The sequence below is a fragment of the Podarcis bocagei genome (genome assembly GCF_964188305.1).
Source record: "Podarcis bocagei genome assembly, chromosome: 18".
Lineage (NCBI taxonomy): Eukaryota > Metazoa > Chordata > Lepidosauria > Squamata > Lacertidae > Podarcis > Podarcis bocagei.
This window is the reverse complement of record NC_138144.1, coordinates 6,437,828-6,451,475: the sequence shown is the minus strand read 5'-3', so window position 1 is coordinate 6,451,475 and position 13,648 is coordinate 6,437,828. Positions and strand designations below refer to the sequence as shown.

The 13,648-nt window shown below is 46.7% G+C and overlaps 1 protein-coding gene across 2 annotated transcripts in view; it reads right to left on the bottom strand.

Moving 5' to 3' along the window:
• LOC308577540 (excitatory amino acid transporter 5-like) overlaps positions 1 to 13,648 on the bottom strand; it is a 37,623-nt gene that overhangs the window by 18,601 nt on the left and 5,374 nt on the right. For both annotated transcript variants that reach the window (XM_081177836.1, XM_081177837.1), the window contains one exon: positions 1,588 to 1,800. In XM_081177836.1, the coding sequence (XP_081033962.1) occupies positions 1,588 to 1,800 (213 nt within the window). The remainder of the gene's footprint in view (positions 1 to 1,587; positions 1,801 to 13,648) is intronic.

Genomic DNA, 13,648 nt, shown 5'->3' with positions numbered 1-13,648 from the left:
TTCGTTTTGCAAAGCACCTCCAAAACGGAAAACTCTTTCGTCTAGCGAGTTTTTCGTCTTGCGAGGCATTCATCTTGCGGGGCACCACTGTATTAACAGTCATGACTCCCTTCCCACCCTCAAAGACTCATGGGAACTGTAGTTTATCCACAGCCCAGGTTGGGTGGGACGCTTCACAGACTAATGATGGTACCTGTCCCTGGCATATCAAGAGGGTGGGGGCAGAATTGCCAGTGTACCATATCAGAAAGTTTGAGCAGCAATGTTCTATGAGATGCTATGGCATCTGTGCCAGAGGCTCACAATTTCTCCACCTCCTGCTCTCGAGTCGTGGGTGGCTGAGGGAGGCAGCCCCCCCCCCCAACGATCTTTAAGAAAGAGAGTCAGATTCATATAGGAGACATGGGATGTGAGGGTCCAAATTACAAATGCAAATTGGGGAAAAAATCCTTGCAAGTCACAGTATGGATTATTCACTGAAGTAAATAATCTCTGGAGAGTTTCTGCATTTGCATATTAAAACCACATTGCTAACCCTTACTGGCCTATAGAAAGAACATATACGGGCAGTTGCTCCTGAATGGGGTAACTGTGCCCCTGAAGGACCAGGTGCGCAGCCTGGGAGTCATTTTGGACTCACGGCTTTCCATGGAGGCGCAGGTCAATTCTGTGTCCAGGGCAGCTGTTTACCAGCTCCATCTGGTACGCAGGCTGAGACCCTCCCTGCTCGCAGACTGTCACCCCAGAGTGGTGCATGCTCTGGTTATCTCTCACTTGGACTACTGCCATGCGCTCTACGTGGGGCTACCTTTGAAGGTGACCCAGAAACAACTAATCCAGAATGTGGCAGCTAGACTGGTGACTGGGAACGGCCGCTGAGACCACATAACATTGGCTCCAGCATGTTTCCGAGCACAATTCAAAGTGTTGGTGCTGAGCTTTAAAGCCCTAAACGGCCTCAGTCCAGTATACCTGAAGGAGCGTCTCCACCTCCATCGTTCTACCCAGTCACTGAGGTCCAGCTCTGAGGGCCTTCTGGTGGTTCCCTCATTGCGAGAAGCAAAGCTCCAGGGAACCAGGCAGAGGGCCTTCTTGGTAGTGGTGCCACATGACCCGGAAGCTGTACGCCAGCTCCCTAGGCCAATAAAGCGAGATGAGTGCCGCAACCCCAGAGTCGTTCGCGACTTTACCTTTACCTTTAGATGCGATTTGAGTCGCACGATTAGTTTTTAAATTGATTAGTTTTTAAAACCAAACTCTTGGTAAAAAGAAAAAAAGGGGGGGGGGAGATGAACGATGAGACTAAAAATAAGGTTAAGTGTATGGTTAACAGCAAATAGTACAGATCTGTATAAAGATAATTATTTAAAAACCTGGGAAGATATTAAAAGAAATTTGCAAATTTGGGGCAGAATGAAACCTTCGCTGTTAGGTAGAGTGTGGGCTATAATGTGGCTTCCATGGGCCGGATGAAGGTAGCTGGAAGGCCACATCTGGCCCCCCAAGGCTGAGGTCCCCCACCCCTCCTTTTAAACGATTCAAACGCACCGCGAGCTTTTGAGAAACATGCAGAGAAGCAGGCAGTACCTGATGAGGTCCAGCAAAGCATCCGCGGAACTGAGCACCACTTTGCCGACGGTGTACTCCTCCTTTTGGGCAGCGGCCCCTGGGTGGATGCTGATGACTAAGATGATCCCGGTGGTAACTGCCAGGAAGGTGGTCCAGAGGTAATAGGTGATGGTGATGACCCCCATCCTTCCACAGGCTTTGGAGTCCATGGTGGCCAAGCCAGACATCAAGCTGAAGGGAGAGAAGGAGGATAGTGGTGATCTGGTTACAAAGACTTAATAATAATAATATCTTTATTGTCATTGCCCCCTTCGGGGACAACGAAATTACTTGACTGCTCCATAAAAACACTAATTAAACAATACAGTATAATGCAGCAAGGGAGATTAGATGACTTTCAAAGTCCGGGCTTCCCATTCAGGGCCGAGATTGCTCTGGAGAAGAAGCTGTTCTTAAGACGGCTCGTTCTTGTCTTCATCGTCCTGTATCTCCGTCCCGACGGCAAGAGCTCGAAGAGACAGTGACCAGGATGCGATGGATCTTTTACTGTGTCCAGTGCCTTCCTATGGCACCTTGTGGCATAAATCTGCTCTAAGGTGGAGAGTGGGCAGCCAACAATGCTCTCTGCTGCCTTAACAACCCTGCACGACCCCATCCTGTCCTGGGTAGTACAGCTTCCGTACCACACACATAAGCCATAAGTGAGCACGCTCTCAATGGCACTGTGATTCCTGCGTTGCAAGGGGTTAGACTGGATGACACCCACCCCCACCCCCCGGGATCCTTCCAACATTACATTTCTGCGATTCTATGAAGCAGACAGATAAATAAGAGCAGGGGTCAGCAAACATTTTCAGCAGGGGGCCCTCAGACCTTGTGGGGGGGGCAGACTATATTTTGAGAAAAAATGAATGAATGAATTCCTTTGCCCCACAAATAACCCAGAGATGCATTTTAAATAAAAGCACACGTTCTACTCATGTCAAAACACCAGGCAGGCCCCACAAATAACCCAGAGATGCATTTTAAATAAAAGCACACATTCTACTCATGTAAAAACACCAGGCAGGCCCCGCAAATAACCCAGAGATGCATTTTAAATAAAAGGACACATTCTACTCATGTGAAAACACCAGGCAGGCCCCACAAATAACCCAGAGATGCATTTTAAATAAAAGGACACATTCTACTCATGTAAAAACACCAGGCAGGCCCCGCAAATAACCCAGAGATGCATTTTAAATAAAAGGACACATTCTACTCATGTGAAAACACCAGGCAGGCCCCACAAATAACCCAGAGATGCATTTTAAATAAAAGCACACATTCTACTCATGTAAAAACACCAGGCAGGCCCCACAATAACCCAGAGATGCATTTTAAATAAAAGCACACATTCTACTCATGTAAAAACACCAGGCAGGCCCCACAATAACCCAGAGATGCATTTTAAATAAAAGGACACATTCTACTCATGTGAAAACACGCTGATTCCCGGACCGTCTGCAGGCCGGATTTAGAAGGCGATTGGGCCAGATCCGGCTCCCCAGGCCTTAGTTTGCCTACCCATGAATAAGAGGATGCACCTGTAAACAGATGCAGGGGTGTGAAGGGAGAGGGAGTCACAGGTGGCAGGTAGGTGGATGGACGGACTGCATCGTAAGACCATCGTAAGACGAGCCATGTTGGATCATCAGGGTCACTCCAGTCCAGCATCCTCTTCCCCACAGCGGTCAACAGGCATATGCTACAGGTGTGGCTCTAATCTATACAATAAAATGCTCCTTTCCCCCAATATTGCGAACAATTGTTCAACCAGTGAGTCGGGCTTTTTCTCATCTTAGAATCACAGAATTGTGGAGTTGGAAGGGACCGCTAGGATCAACTAGCCCAACCCCCCGCAATGCTGGAATCTTTTTCCCAACGTGGGGCTTGAACCCATGACCTAGAGATTAAGAGTCTCATGCAAACACGTTCGTTTTTTGGTATGCCTCTGTGTCTCCCATCTCTATAAGCAGAGCTTATTGTATTTAGTCGTAGCTCTGTAAAAGCTTTTCGAAGCTGTGCAAAAGTCAATTCATTAAAATAAGATATGTGTTCATTGAATATATGTGTTCATTGACCTCTCTAAGTTTAAAATACAATGGGGTGCATGTAGATGTGAACATAGAGTTTAGATCGTTTTTAGTTGCCCCTGCCCTTATGGTTCATTTAAAAATATTTTTCTGTGAATATAAGGGGAGTTCTTTAATCTCAGTCACTGAGAGGTCATATTTGCCCATCAGTTGGGCAGCATGATGTAACCAGTTTTTAAAGGGTAATCCATTTGAGAGCTCAATCAGGCATTTTTTTGGCAAGAAAAAGTTTTTTGGTACCTATAATGACAGGGTCCCCTGGCCAGAACCCCCTTGATATGATGTTATATCTCCTTGCAGACACAGCTAAGTATGTGACCTGGCGGGTAGCACTTTTTGCAACTGCTGCTACGAAAATTAGAGCAAATTATATAGCCAAGGTAGCCATTAACTGTAAAGGAGATGAATTTATTTGATCCTATCTATCTACCTCAGGCTATGCTCTATTTTTGTCACCAAACTCTGAGTATAAATTGCACACTGTATTAATTTTGTTTTTAACATTAGTGACCATGTGATGATTTTAGCTTATGAATTTTATCGTTTAATGTTTTTATTTGCACATTGGGGTACTTTTATAGCTTTGTTTAGAGTATGTAATGTTTTAATAATAGAAATGTTTTAAGTCTTTTTTTACCAATTCAGTATATTTTCTTTTAATTGTCAAATAATTCTGTGTACATTGTGGCAGCCTTTGGCTATGTGCAATAAAACTGACTGAGACTGACTGAAGAGTCTCATGCTTACCAACTGAGCTATCCCAGCTAGGCAAAGTCCTCAAATATGAGCATTGCTGTAGTAAGCATAAGGTAAAGGTAACGGGACCCCGGACCATTAGGTCCAGTCGTGGCCGACTCTGGGGTTGCGGTGCTCATCTCGCTTTATTGGCTGAGGGAGCCGGCATGCAGCTTCCGGGTCATGTGGCCAGCAGGACTAAGCCGCTTCTGGCGAACCAGAGCAGCGCACAGAAATGCCATTTACCTTCCCGCTGGAGTGGTATCTATTTATCTACTTGCACTTTGACGTGCATTTGAACTGCTAGGTTGGCAGGAGTAGGGACCGAGCAACAGGAGCTCACCCCGTCATTGCGGGGATTCAAACCGCCGACCTTCTGATCGGCAAGTCCTAGGCTCTGTGGTTTAACCCACAGCGCCACCCGCGTCCCATACACAGTATGAATTTGGACTCCCCTGTAATGTTTCCTGAGTGTTTAAATCATTTGACCGAGATAGCATTTGGTAAACGGTGGAGGTTTCAACGAGATTCCAGATCTGCTTTCCGATAGCAGGACCTTGCCCTGCCATCCCATCAGCAGAGCAACATCTCCGATCTCTGCAGCAGCAGATTCCCTTTGGAGCTCATCTCTCTTTGTAGACTGGCCAGCTGCTTAAATGCATGCATTTGCACTGTTTTAAGTAGCTCAATTTCAATTAGCACCTATAATTTTGGGTGCTGGCTTTGGAAGCTGTTATTTTTAAAATTACAACTTCACCAAACGGCTGCAAGGGCTCTAAATGCTGAGCTGGCGGGAGTGAAACACAAACACGGATTTGCAGATATCTGGCATGGGTGCTAGCTAATACAGCCCTTTCTGTGCCGCTCAGGCTTGCAAGCTGCCCCTTTTAAAACCCAGCGCTTCCTGCCGCGATCTTCAGAACGCTCCGAAAGCTCGCTCTCGAGTTGCTAAAATGGTGTGGCTGCAGCCGGACCGGACGGGCAGCTTTGGGAGCTAAGACAGGCGACATGTGAGATCCCTGCCATGTCAGGTAATCTGCAGCAATTTAGCCTAAGCTCCCAGCTGCACGTTTCTGGGCCATGTGATGGATCCCATTAAGGGGAAATGGACAGGGCGGCTGATTAAAGGAAGCAGGAAGAGATGCAGAGGTGGGGGTTGGCAAACAAGAAACGCAACCCTCCACATGAATGGATACCTGGCACATTTGACTCACCTGCATCTAGCAATGGAGGGAGAAACTGGATTCAGTCTGCATTTAAAGGCAAACCTACCATATCTGCAATTTTCCCAAACAATGCACACAGCCATCCTGGGAAATTTGCACTTCAAATTTGGCAGTGCAGCTCTTCCCCCCAAGTTGTGTGTACCAAAAAAACAACATATAACTAGGGTAAAGTTTATGCATTAAACTCCACCCCCATCATCCAGCCCGGACACTGAGGTCCAGCTCCGAGGGCCTTCTGGCAGCTCCCTCCCTGCGAGAAGTGAGGTTACAGGGAACCAGGCAGAGGGCTTTCTCGGTGGTGGCACCTGCCCTGTGGAACGCCCTCCCAGCAGATGTCAAAGAGATAAACAACTACCTGACATTCAGAAGACATCTTAAGGCAACCCTATTCAGGGAAGTTTTTAATGTTTGATGTCGTATCATGTTTTAAATATTCTATTGTGAGCTGCCCAGAGTGGCTGGGGAAACCCAGCCAGATGGGTGGGGTACAAATAAATAAAATAATAATAATAATAATAATAATAATAATAATAATAATAATAATAATAATAATAATAATAATATTTAAACTGCTCTGAGATCTAAGGATGAAGGGTGGTATGCAAATTTAATAAATGATAATAATAAAGTTTGCATCAGAAGCCACAAGTTAGCAAAAATAACATACTGGGTAAATTGCTTTGCAGAAATGTTTATATTAGAACAGGAACGTCCAACTTCCAAGAGACTGCGATCTACTCACACTATTTAAAAAAACTGACTAGAGTTGTTTAGCTTTTTTTTAGAAAGCTTCATCAAAGTTTTGTTAGGCTGAAGTTCTTGAGGGTTTTTTTTTGTTTTGTTTTGGGGGGAGGGCAAACCAGGACTGACCAGGAACAACCTAGCTGTACAGTGGTACCTCAGGTTACATACACTTCAGGGTTACAGACTCCGCTAACCCAGAAATAGTGCTTCAGGTTAAGAACTTTGCTTCAGGATGAGAACAGAAATCGTGCTCTGGCGGCGCAGCGGCAGCGGGAGGCCCCCATTAGCTAAAGTGGTGCTTCAGGTTAAGAACAGTTTCAGGTTAAGTACGGACCTCCGGAACGAATTAAGTACTTAACCCGAGGTACCACTGTATTAGAAGAAATTAGCACTAAAATGCTTAACGTTAGGATGAACTTTCTGGTGGTAGAAGCTGCTTTGACAATGGAATAGATGACCTCAGAAGGTGGTCGGCTCTTGTTTGCTGGAGGTTTTTAAATAGATAGGAATCACTTAAGAGGTTCTTTAGCTGAGATTCCTTTGTGGGGGGTGGGGGTGGTTGGACTAGATGATCTGTGGCAGTCCCTTCCCAACTCCACAATTTATTTATTTATTCATATATATCTAGACAGATAGATAGAGATAGAGACAGAGATATAGATATATAGATATTTTCAAATTCAGAGGCAATATGACCCTAAATACAATTTGCTGTGGAGCAACCATGGAGGAATAGGATGCAGGGACGTGCTTGCGTTCTGCTTTGAGCTTTCTGGAGAAATCTTGGTTGACCACTGTGGGGGACAGGCTGCTGAGCTGCAGGGACCCCGAGGCCCTGATCCAGCAGTCCATCCACCTACCTACCTACAACCTGTGACTCTCTCTTCCTCCCTTCACACCCCCTGCCTCCATCTACAGGTGCAGGGTGCAGAACAGACAATTCTTCCACATCTATTAATCTGTCTATTTGTCACATTCTGCTTTTCAAGCATGTGTCCAGAACAGCTTGAAAGAAAAGAGAGAAAGAAATAGAAGTGCGAGGATGGAGACTTTGAAGGACTTGGCTGTGACGTTGCTTCTCTGAAACCCAGTCTAAGCATTCCAGGGGCTGGTGAAAATGACAAGAGACCAGAAGCACAATCAAGCCAGGTGCTATATAAATGTGGGAGAGTCAACTAAGAAGAAGGCAGTGGAGAGAAAAAGCTAGGAACGTAGAATCATAGAATCCTAGAGTTGGAAGAGACCACAAGGGCCATCGAGTCCAACCCCCTGCCAAGCAGGAAACACCATCAGAGCACTCCTGACATATGGTTGTCAAGCCTCTGCTTGAAGACCTCCAAAGTAGGAGACTTCACCACACTCCTTGGCAGCAAATTCCACTGTTGAACAGCTCTTACTGTCAGGAAGTTCTTCCTAATGTTTAGGTGGAATCTTCTTTCTTGTAGTTTGGATCCATTGCTCCGTGTCCGCAACGTGTGTTGCAAATGGATGAATCCATTCTGCTTTTCTCAGTTTCTCTTTTTATTAGCCTTGCATTCGGTTTTCCACATTGAACTGAATTTTTTGCATTTAACAAAAATATTCAAGAAAATTCGTCAGCATTTCAGTGCAGGTTATTCCCAATAAATGCAGTTTCGCATGCAGTTTCGACCAATATAAGGCATTTTTGCATGTTACTTTCACTGGCAAGTGCCTTCCTATGCACACCATCCTCTGATGTGTATTGCTGCACAAACTGGCTCTGGAACCAGCACTGTGAAACTTGGAGAAGCGCAAAGGTCAAAGGTGTTTCTGTGTTTGCATATTGGTTTGAATTAGGTGGGAATTAGGTAGTTTCTCATTAAAATGCAAAACAAAACAAAACCAAGTTCATTCACTGTTCCTAGTTGCAAGGACTGATGAATGACCAAGGGACAGTGGGATGTCGTGGAGCCAGATTTACTGAAGCAGAGTGGGGATAGCAAAAGCTCTGACCTTTGTTTGAATGTTGATGGCATTGAAATGAATTGAAGGGGCTCTAGCAACAAGGTAAAAAGTATAAGGGGACTAATAATAGACAAATTAATAGTTCGGGAATTTGCTGAACTAAATTTAAAAGGGATACAATAATGGGAGACGTGAGGAAGTCAGGAAAATAAGTCAATTTAAAGTGGAGAGATTAAGAAAGAGAGAAATTTTTGTTTTTCTTCTATATGTGTTTTTTCTTCTTTTTGTGTTTAATGTTTGTATTTTTGTATTTTGTACTTTTGTGTTTTTGTATTTTGTATTTGTTTTGCATTTGCCTTTTGTGTTTTTTAAACTTTTCTATTGTCAAAACCTAATAAAATATTATATAAAATAAAAAAGCTCTGACCTTTGTAATGAGTCAACGCTCCCTAAGCCAGGGTCAAGCCTGGGAGATATTTCGCTCCCAAGGGGATTGCAGAGGCACTTAATAGGCTCTGAGAGGTGTTCTCAGAAAGGGAGCTACTGTATTCACACTACCATCATATGTAAGATCAATAAAACAGAACAGAACTACCCAGGAAATGTTATCAGCCAGTTAAGAAAACGTCTGACGAAAAAGGAGAGGTTTTGACCCTTCTGGAATGCAAACAGGGAGAATTCCCCCATTCCAGGGGGCCTCAGGTGCAGGGCCAGACCACCCGTGTGGCAAGCAGTGGGAGTCCATGGGGTGGCACTCCCACGGACCCCACCCCACGGGCAGCAGCAGAGGAGTGGCACTGGCACCAGTATCTAGCAAGATGCTGCCAAAAGCCAGTGCTGTTGCCAACGCTTTGCGGGTGCCACCTTTCAACGTACGTACAGGCGGCTTCAGCGGTGGGGAGTCATGTGCCAGTTTTGCCTTAAGTGGCAAAGCAGGACACGCCACCCCTGTCCAGCTGCCATAGCTGCAAAGGCCCTAAGCCTAGCGGCCGATGTTTGTATTGCCCAAATGGAAAGCAGAGAAGGGCATGATCCGACACCAGGATTATTAAAAAGGCAGCAGTTTCTGTTCTGACCTCTCGTTTGTCGGAATCAGCAGGGCTTCCATTCTGCTGCAGTTCAGTTTCTGTCAAATTCTATGTTGTTCGTCTCACTGGATGGCCACCTACCAGGGATTTTTTAGCTGTGGTTCCAGCATTGTGTCCTGGACTGGCTGGATGCAAGGAGTGGTGGGAGGCACCAGCTGGGGAACCGCCAGGGGAAGACGGCTCAGAGCCCTGGGAGTGCTGGTGGGACAATGATGAGCGGTCAGAGGGAGAAGACTGGGAGGAGGAGGTATCGGAAGCTGAAGATGTAACAGTGTTTAGTGAGCAGGAAGAGGCCATGGCAGAGAGCAGTCCAGACTCAGAGGCAGGAGAGGACAGGACCAGGAGACAGAGATGAGGCAGGATGCTGAAGAAGCCAGGGGGGTCTCCCCCTCCTGCTGCAACCAGCTCCTCTCCCCCTGGCGTCCCAGAACCCAAAGAAGTACAGTATGAAGAGGGTGGAGCAAAGAGAGATGTCAGAGCCTTAGGCTGCTGGGGAAGGAACAGGGGAGGAGCCTTAGAGCAGGCATAGCAAACTCAGCCCTCCAGGTGTTTTTGGGACTACACCTCCCATCATCCCTAGCTAACAGGACCAGTGGTGAGGGACGATGGGAGTTGTAGCCCCAAAACATCTGGAGGGCCGAGTTTGCCTATGCCTGCCTTAGAGTGTGGTTGGAAGGTGGGGGCATTCAGTCCTCGCAACTGCCTCATTGGGGCAAGACCTAATGGGAAGAGTTGCTGTGATCACTAGGTCTGCGCTGCTTTGGTTTCTTTGAGTAAACACCAGCTGTTTTATTGCTGACCTACTCCTTTCTCCAGGGATGCGGGTGGCGCTGTGGGTTAAACCATAGGCTAGGGCTTGCTGATCAGAAGGCCAGCGGTTCGAATCCCCATGACAGGGTGAGCTCCTGTTGCTCAGTCCCTGCTCCTGCCAACCTAGCAGGTCGAAAGCACGTCAAAGTGCAAGTAGAGAGATAGGTACCGCTCCGACGGGAAGGTAAACAGCGTTTCTGTACGCTGCTCTGATTTTGGTGTTCCGCTGCGCCAGAAGTGGCTGTCATGCTGTCCACATGACCCGGAAGCTGTACGCCGGCTCCCTCGACCAATAAAGCGGGATGAGCGCCGCAACCCCAGAGTCGTCTGCGACTGGACCTAATGGTCAGGGGTCCCTTTACCTTTTACTCCTTTCTCCAGCTCCTGACACATTGCAGGGGGTTGGACGAAGTGACACTTGGGGTCCTTTCCAACTCCACAAGTCCATGATTCTGCTGTCCATTGTTTGATGTAAGTTACATAACTTGTATAACATACTTAAATTCATTTCAACATAAAAGAAACATAAAACCCCCCATGATTAATTAAGTTTTGTTTATGGACTTATAAAATAACACGGCAGCAATGTGAGCAAACACCAATCATATTCGCTTGGTGGACTGCTGACCACAAACACACATTGTTGTATGGGGAGAGGGGTCTCTAATGTATATGGGTCTCAGGCAGGTTCAAGCCAGCACACAGAACTGGGCCTGAAATCCCTGATGATGCGCTTGAGGGTGTTATAACACCATCCTGCCAGTAGTAGAAAAATGAAAGGAAGTGTGATGCAGCAGCAAAGAAAACGAATGCTATCCTAGTCTGCATCAACAGAAGTTTGGTGTCCAGATCAAGGGAAGCAACAGGACCGCTCTATTCTGCCCTTGCAGAGTTCGAAACTCCCATTGTTGTTCTAGGTGCATTTTGCGACAGGGAATTTGATTAGTGCGAGCAGTTTCTGAGTTCTGGGTGCAGTACTGTGCCTAAGATTTCAGATTAAAACTGCAGAGTGGAAGGAAAAGAGGACCTTTTTCTGCCTCCCCGCTTCCAGCTACTCTCTGAAGACAGGAGAAGAAACCCTCTCAAGAATATTAGGGGGGGCAGGGGAAGGACTAGACTATGTGAAAAGTGAACACAATATTTTAGCTGCAATGCGTTCATTTTCAGCTTTGTATTCTTGTTATTAAAAAGAAAAAAGCATGCCTAGACATTCTGTTGTTGCGCCCATAAACCTAGGTTAAAGGTGCCATTTAGCTCCTCGCTTTCATATCTCAGTTTCTAACACTGTTTGGATTTGATGTCCCGCTTTATCACTCCCTTTAAGGAGTCTCAAAGCAGCTAACATTCTCCTTTCCCTTCCTGCCCCACAACAAAAACTCTGTGAGGTGAGTGGGGCTGAGAGACTTCAGAGAAGTGACTGGCCCAAGGTCACCCAGCGGCTGCAGGTGGAGGAGTGGGGAATCGAACCCGGTTCACCAGATTACGAGACTCCCGCTCTTAACCACTACACCACGCTGGCTCTCACTGTGCCTTGGTTAGACCATACTTGGAATACTTGTGTCCAGTTCTGGGCACTGCAGTTTAAGGAGGATATTGGCAAGCTGGAAGGTGTGCAGAGGAGGGTGATTACCTTCCAAGGTCACCCATTCCACTGTTGAATCTCTATTTCCGTCAAAAAGTTATTCCTAAATGTTTCGTCAGACTCTCCTTTTGCTGTCATTTGACTCCATTGGTTCTGCTTGGCAGGGGGTTGGACTCGATGGCCCTTGTGGTCTCTTCCAACTCTATGATTCTATGATTCTAGGTTCCACCCTCTGGAACAGGAGAATACAAGCTTGGGCAAAATCCTGAGGCATTTAAAAAAGGGGTCCACTGCACCCCTCAAGTTGCCCTTCCTGATTGATGAATGCTATTTTTCAGTATGTGTAACCTTCAAACCGATGCTCAGCTCTCTGCCAATTGATCCCCACAACCTTTAGACTCCTTTATTATTCAGCTGGAGACGGTGGGTTTTAATTCCTTGTGGGGAAGAGGATGTAGGGGAGTGAGGTGTCCAGACCAGGCTGCATCCCGGCCAGTTCCTCAACCCTTTGCCCAGGGAATGCCTTCCCTATCGTCTGCCTTGCCTTTGCTACCGACCTCCGAGTTGTGTGACTGGCTTGAGGCCTGCATCTCAGCCTCTCAAGACAGCCTCTGCCAGCCCCTTTCCTCTGCCTGAAGTCTGCTTTTCCTTGACCCTGCTGCCATCGTTTTCTGCTTCACCTAAGGTGGCAAAATGTCTCGGGCCGGCCCCGATTCCTGATTTGCATGTATTTGGGTGAGTTGACTCTTGGGACCCCTCGCGACTCTACGATTCCATGTGTAAATAAATGCAGAGGCCCATGAGATTCGAATGTTTTCTTCCCTGGGGTTGAGGGAGGTTTGAGTGGCTCAAAAACAAAGCTTACTATTTCTTTTGTTGGAAGAACTACCGTATTTTTCGCTCTATAACACGCACCCAACCATAACACGCACATAGTTTTTAGAGGAGGAAAACAAGAAAAAAAATATTCTAAACGAAACAGTGGATGTATGATTTTTGTGGTTCATGCTGTGGCCACAGACATGTGATCTGACAGTGAGTTTGGAGTAGCCCAATGCAAAAATCCTGAGGATCCATGTGGATCCATGCTTTGTAACCACATTTTTGCACCACTGCGGCCACAGGCAACAGTGGGTGCGTGATTTTTTTGGTGCAAGCTGTAACCATGGACATGCTATGTGATCTGATGGTGAATTTGGGGTGACCCAGTGCAAAAATCCTGAGGATCCATGTGGCTCCGTGCACACGTTTTAAGTGGGGAGGGAAGGAAAAGCACTCAAGGGACAAGGAACACACGTGGGGGGTGTGGAGAAGGATGCTGCTAATAATGCAGAAGAGGAGTTTAAGGGGAGAAGGAACATGATGGGGTGTGTGGAGAAGGATGCTGTTAATAATTTAGAAGAGGGGTATAAGAGGAGAAGGATCCTCTCCTCTCCCACTTTGCTCCTTTAAAGCAAGCAGGCTCTCTGTCCCTCTCTCCTCCCCACTCAGCGGCTCTTTTCCTGCTTTGCTGTTGCAAAGCAAGCCACGGAGGAGGGAAGGAAGGGGAACCATGGATCCTCTGCTCACGACTGCAGCAGATCCCCCCGCCATCCGCAGGCATTCCCTCCATTACACGCACAGACATTTCCCCTTACTTTCTAGGAGGAAAAAAGTGAGTGTTATGGTGCAAAAAATACGGTAATTGCACCTCTCCTGGCACATTGCCCATGGCAACTCTGGAGGGAGGTCTGAACTGCACCCCCAGGAAAGCAAACTCTTCTCTTCCAGGCGCAAAGGAGCCGTTCTAAACAATATTGCGACTCCCTCTCCACCTGCCCCTTCCTGGCCTTC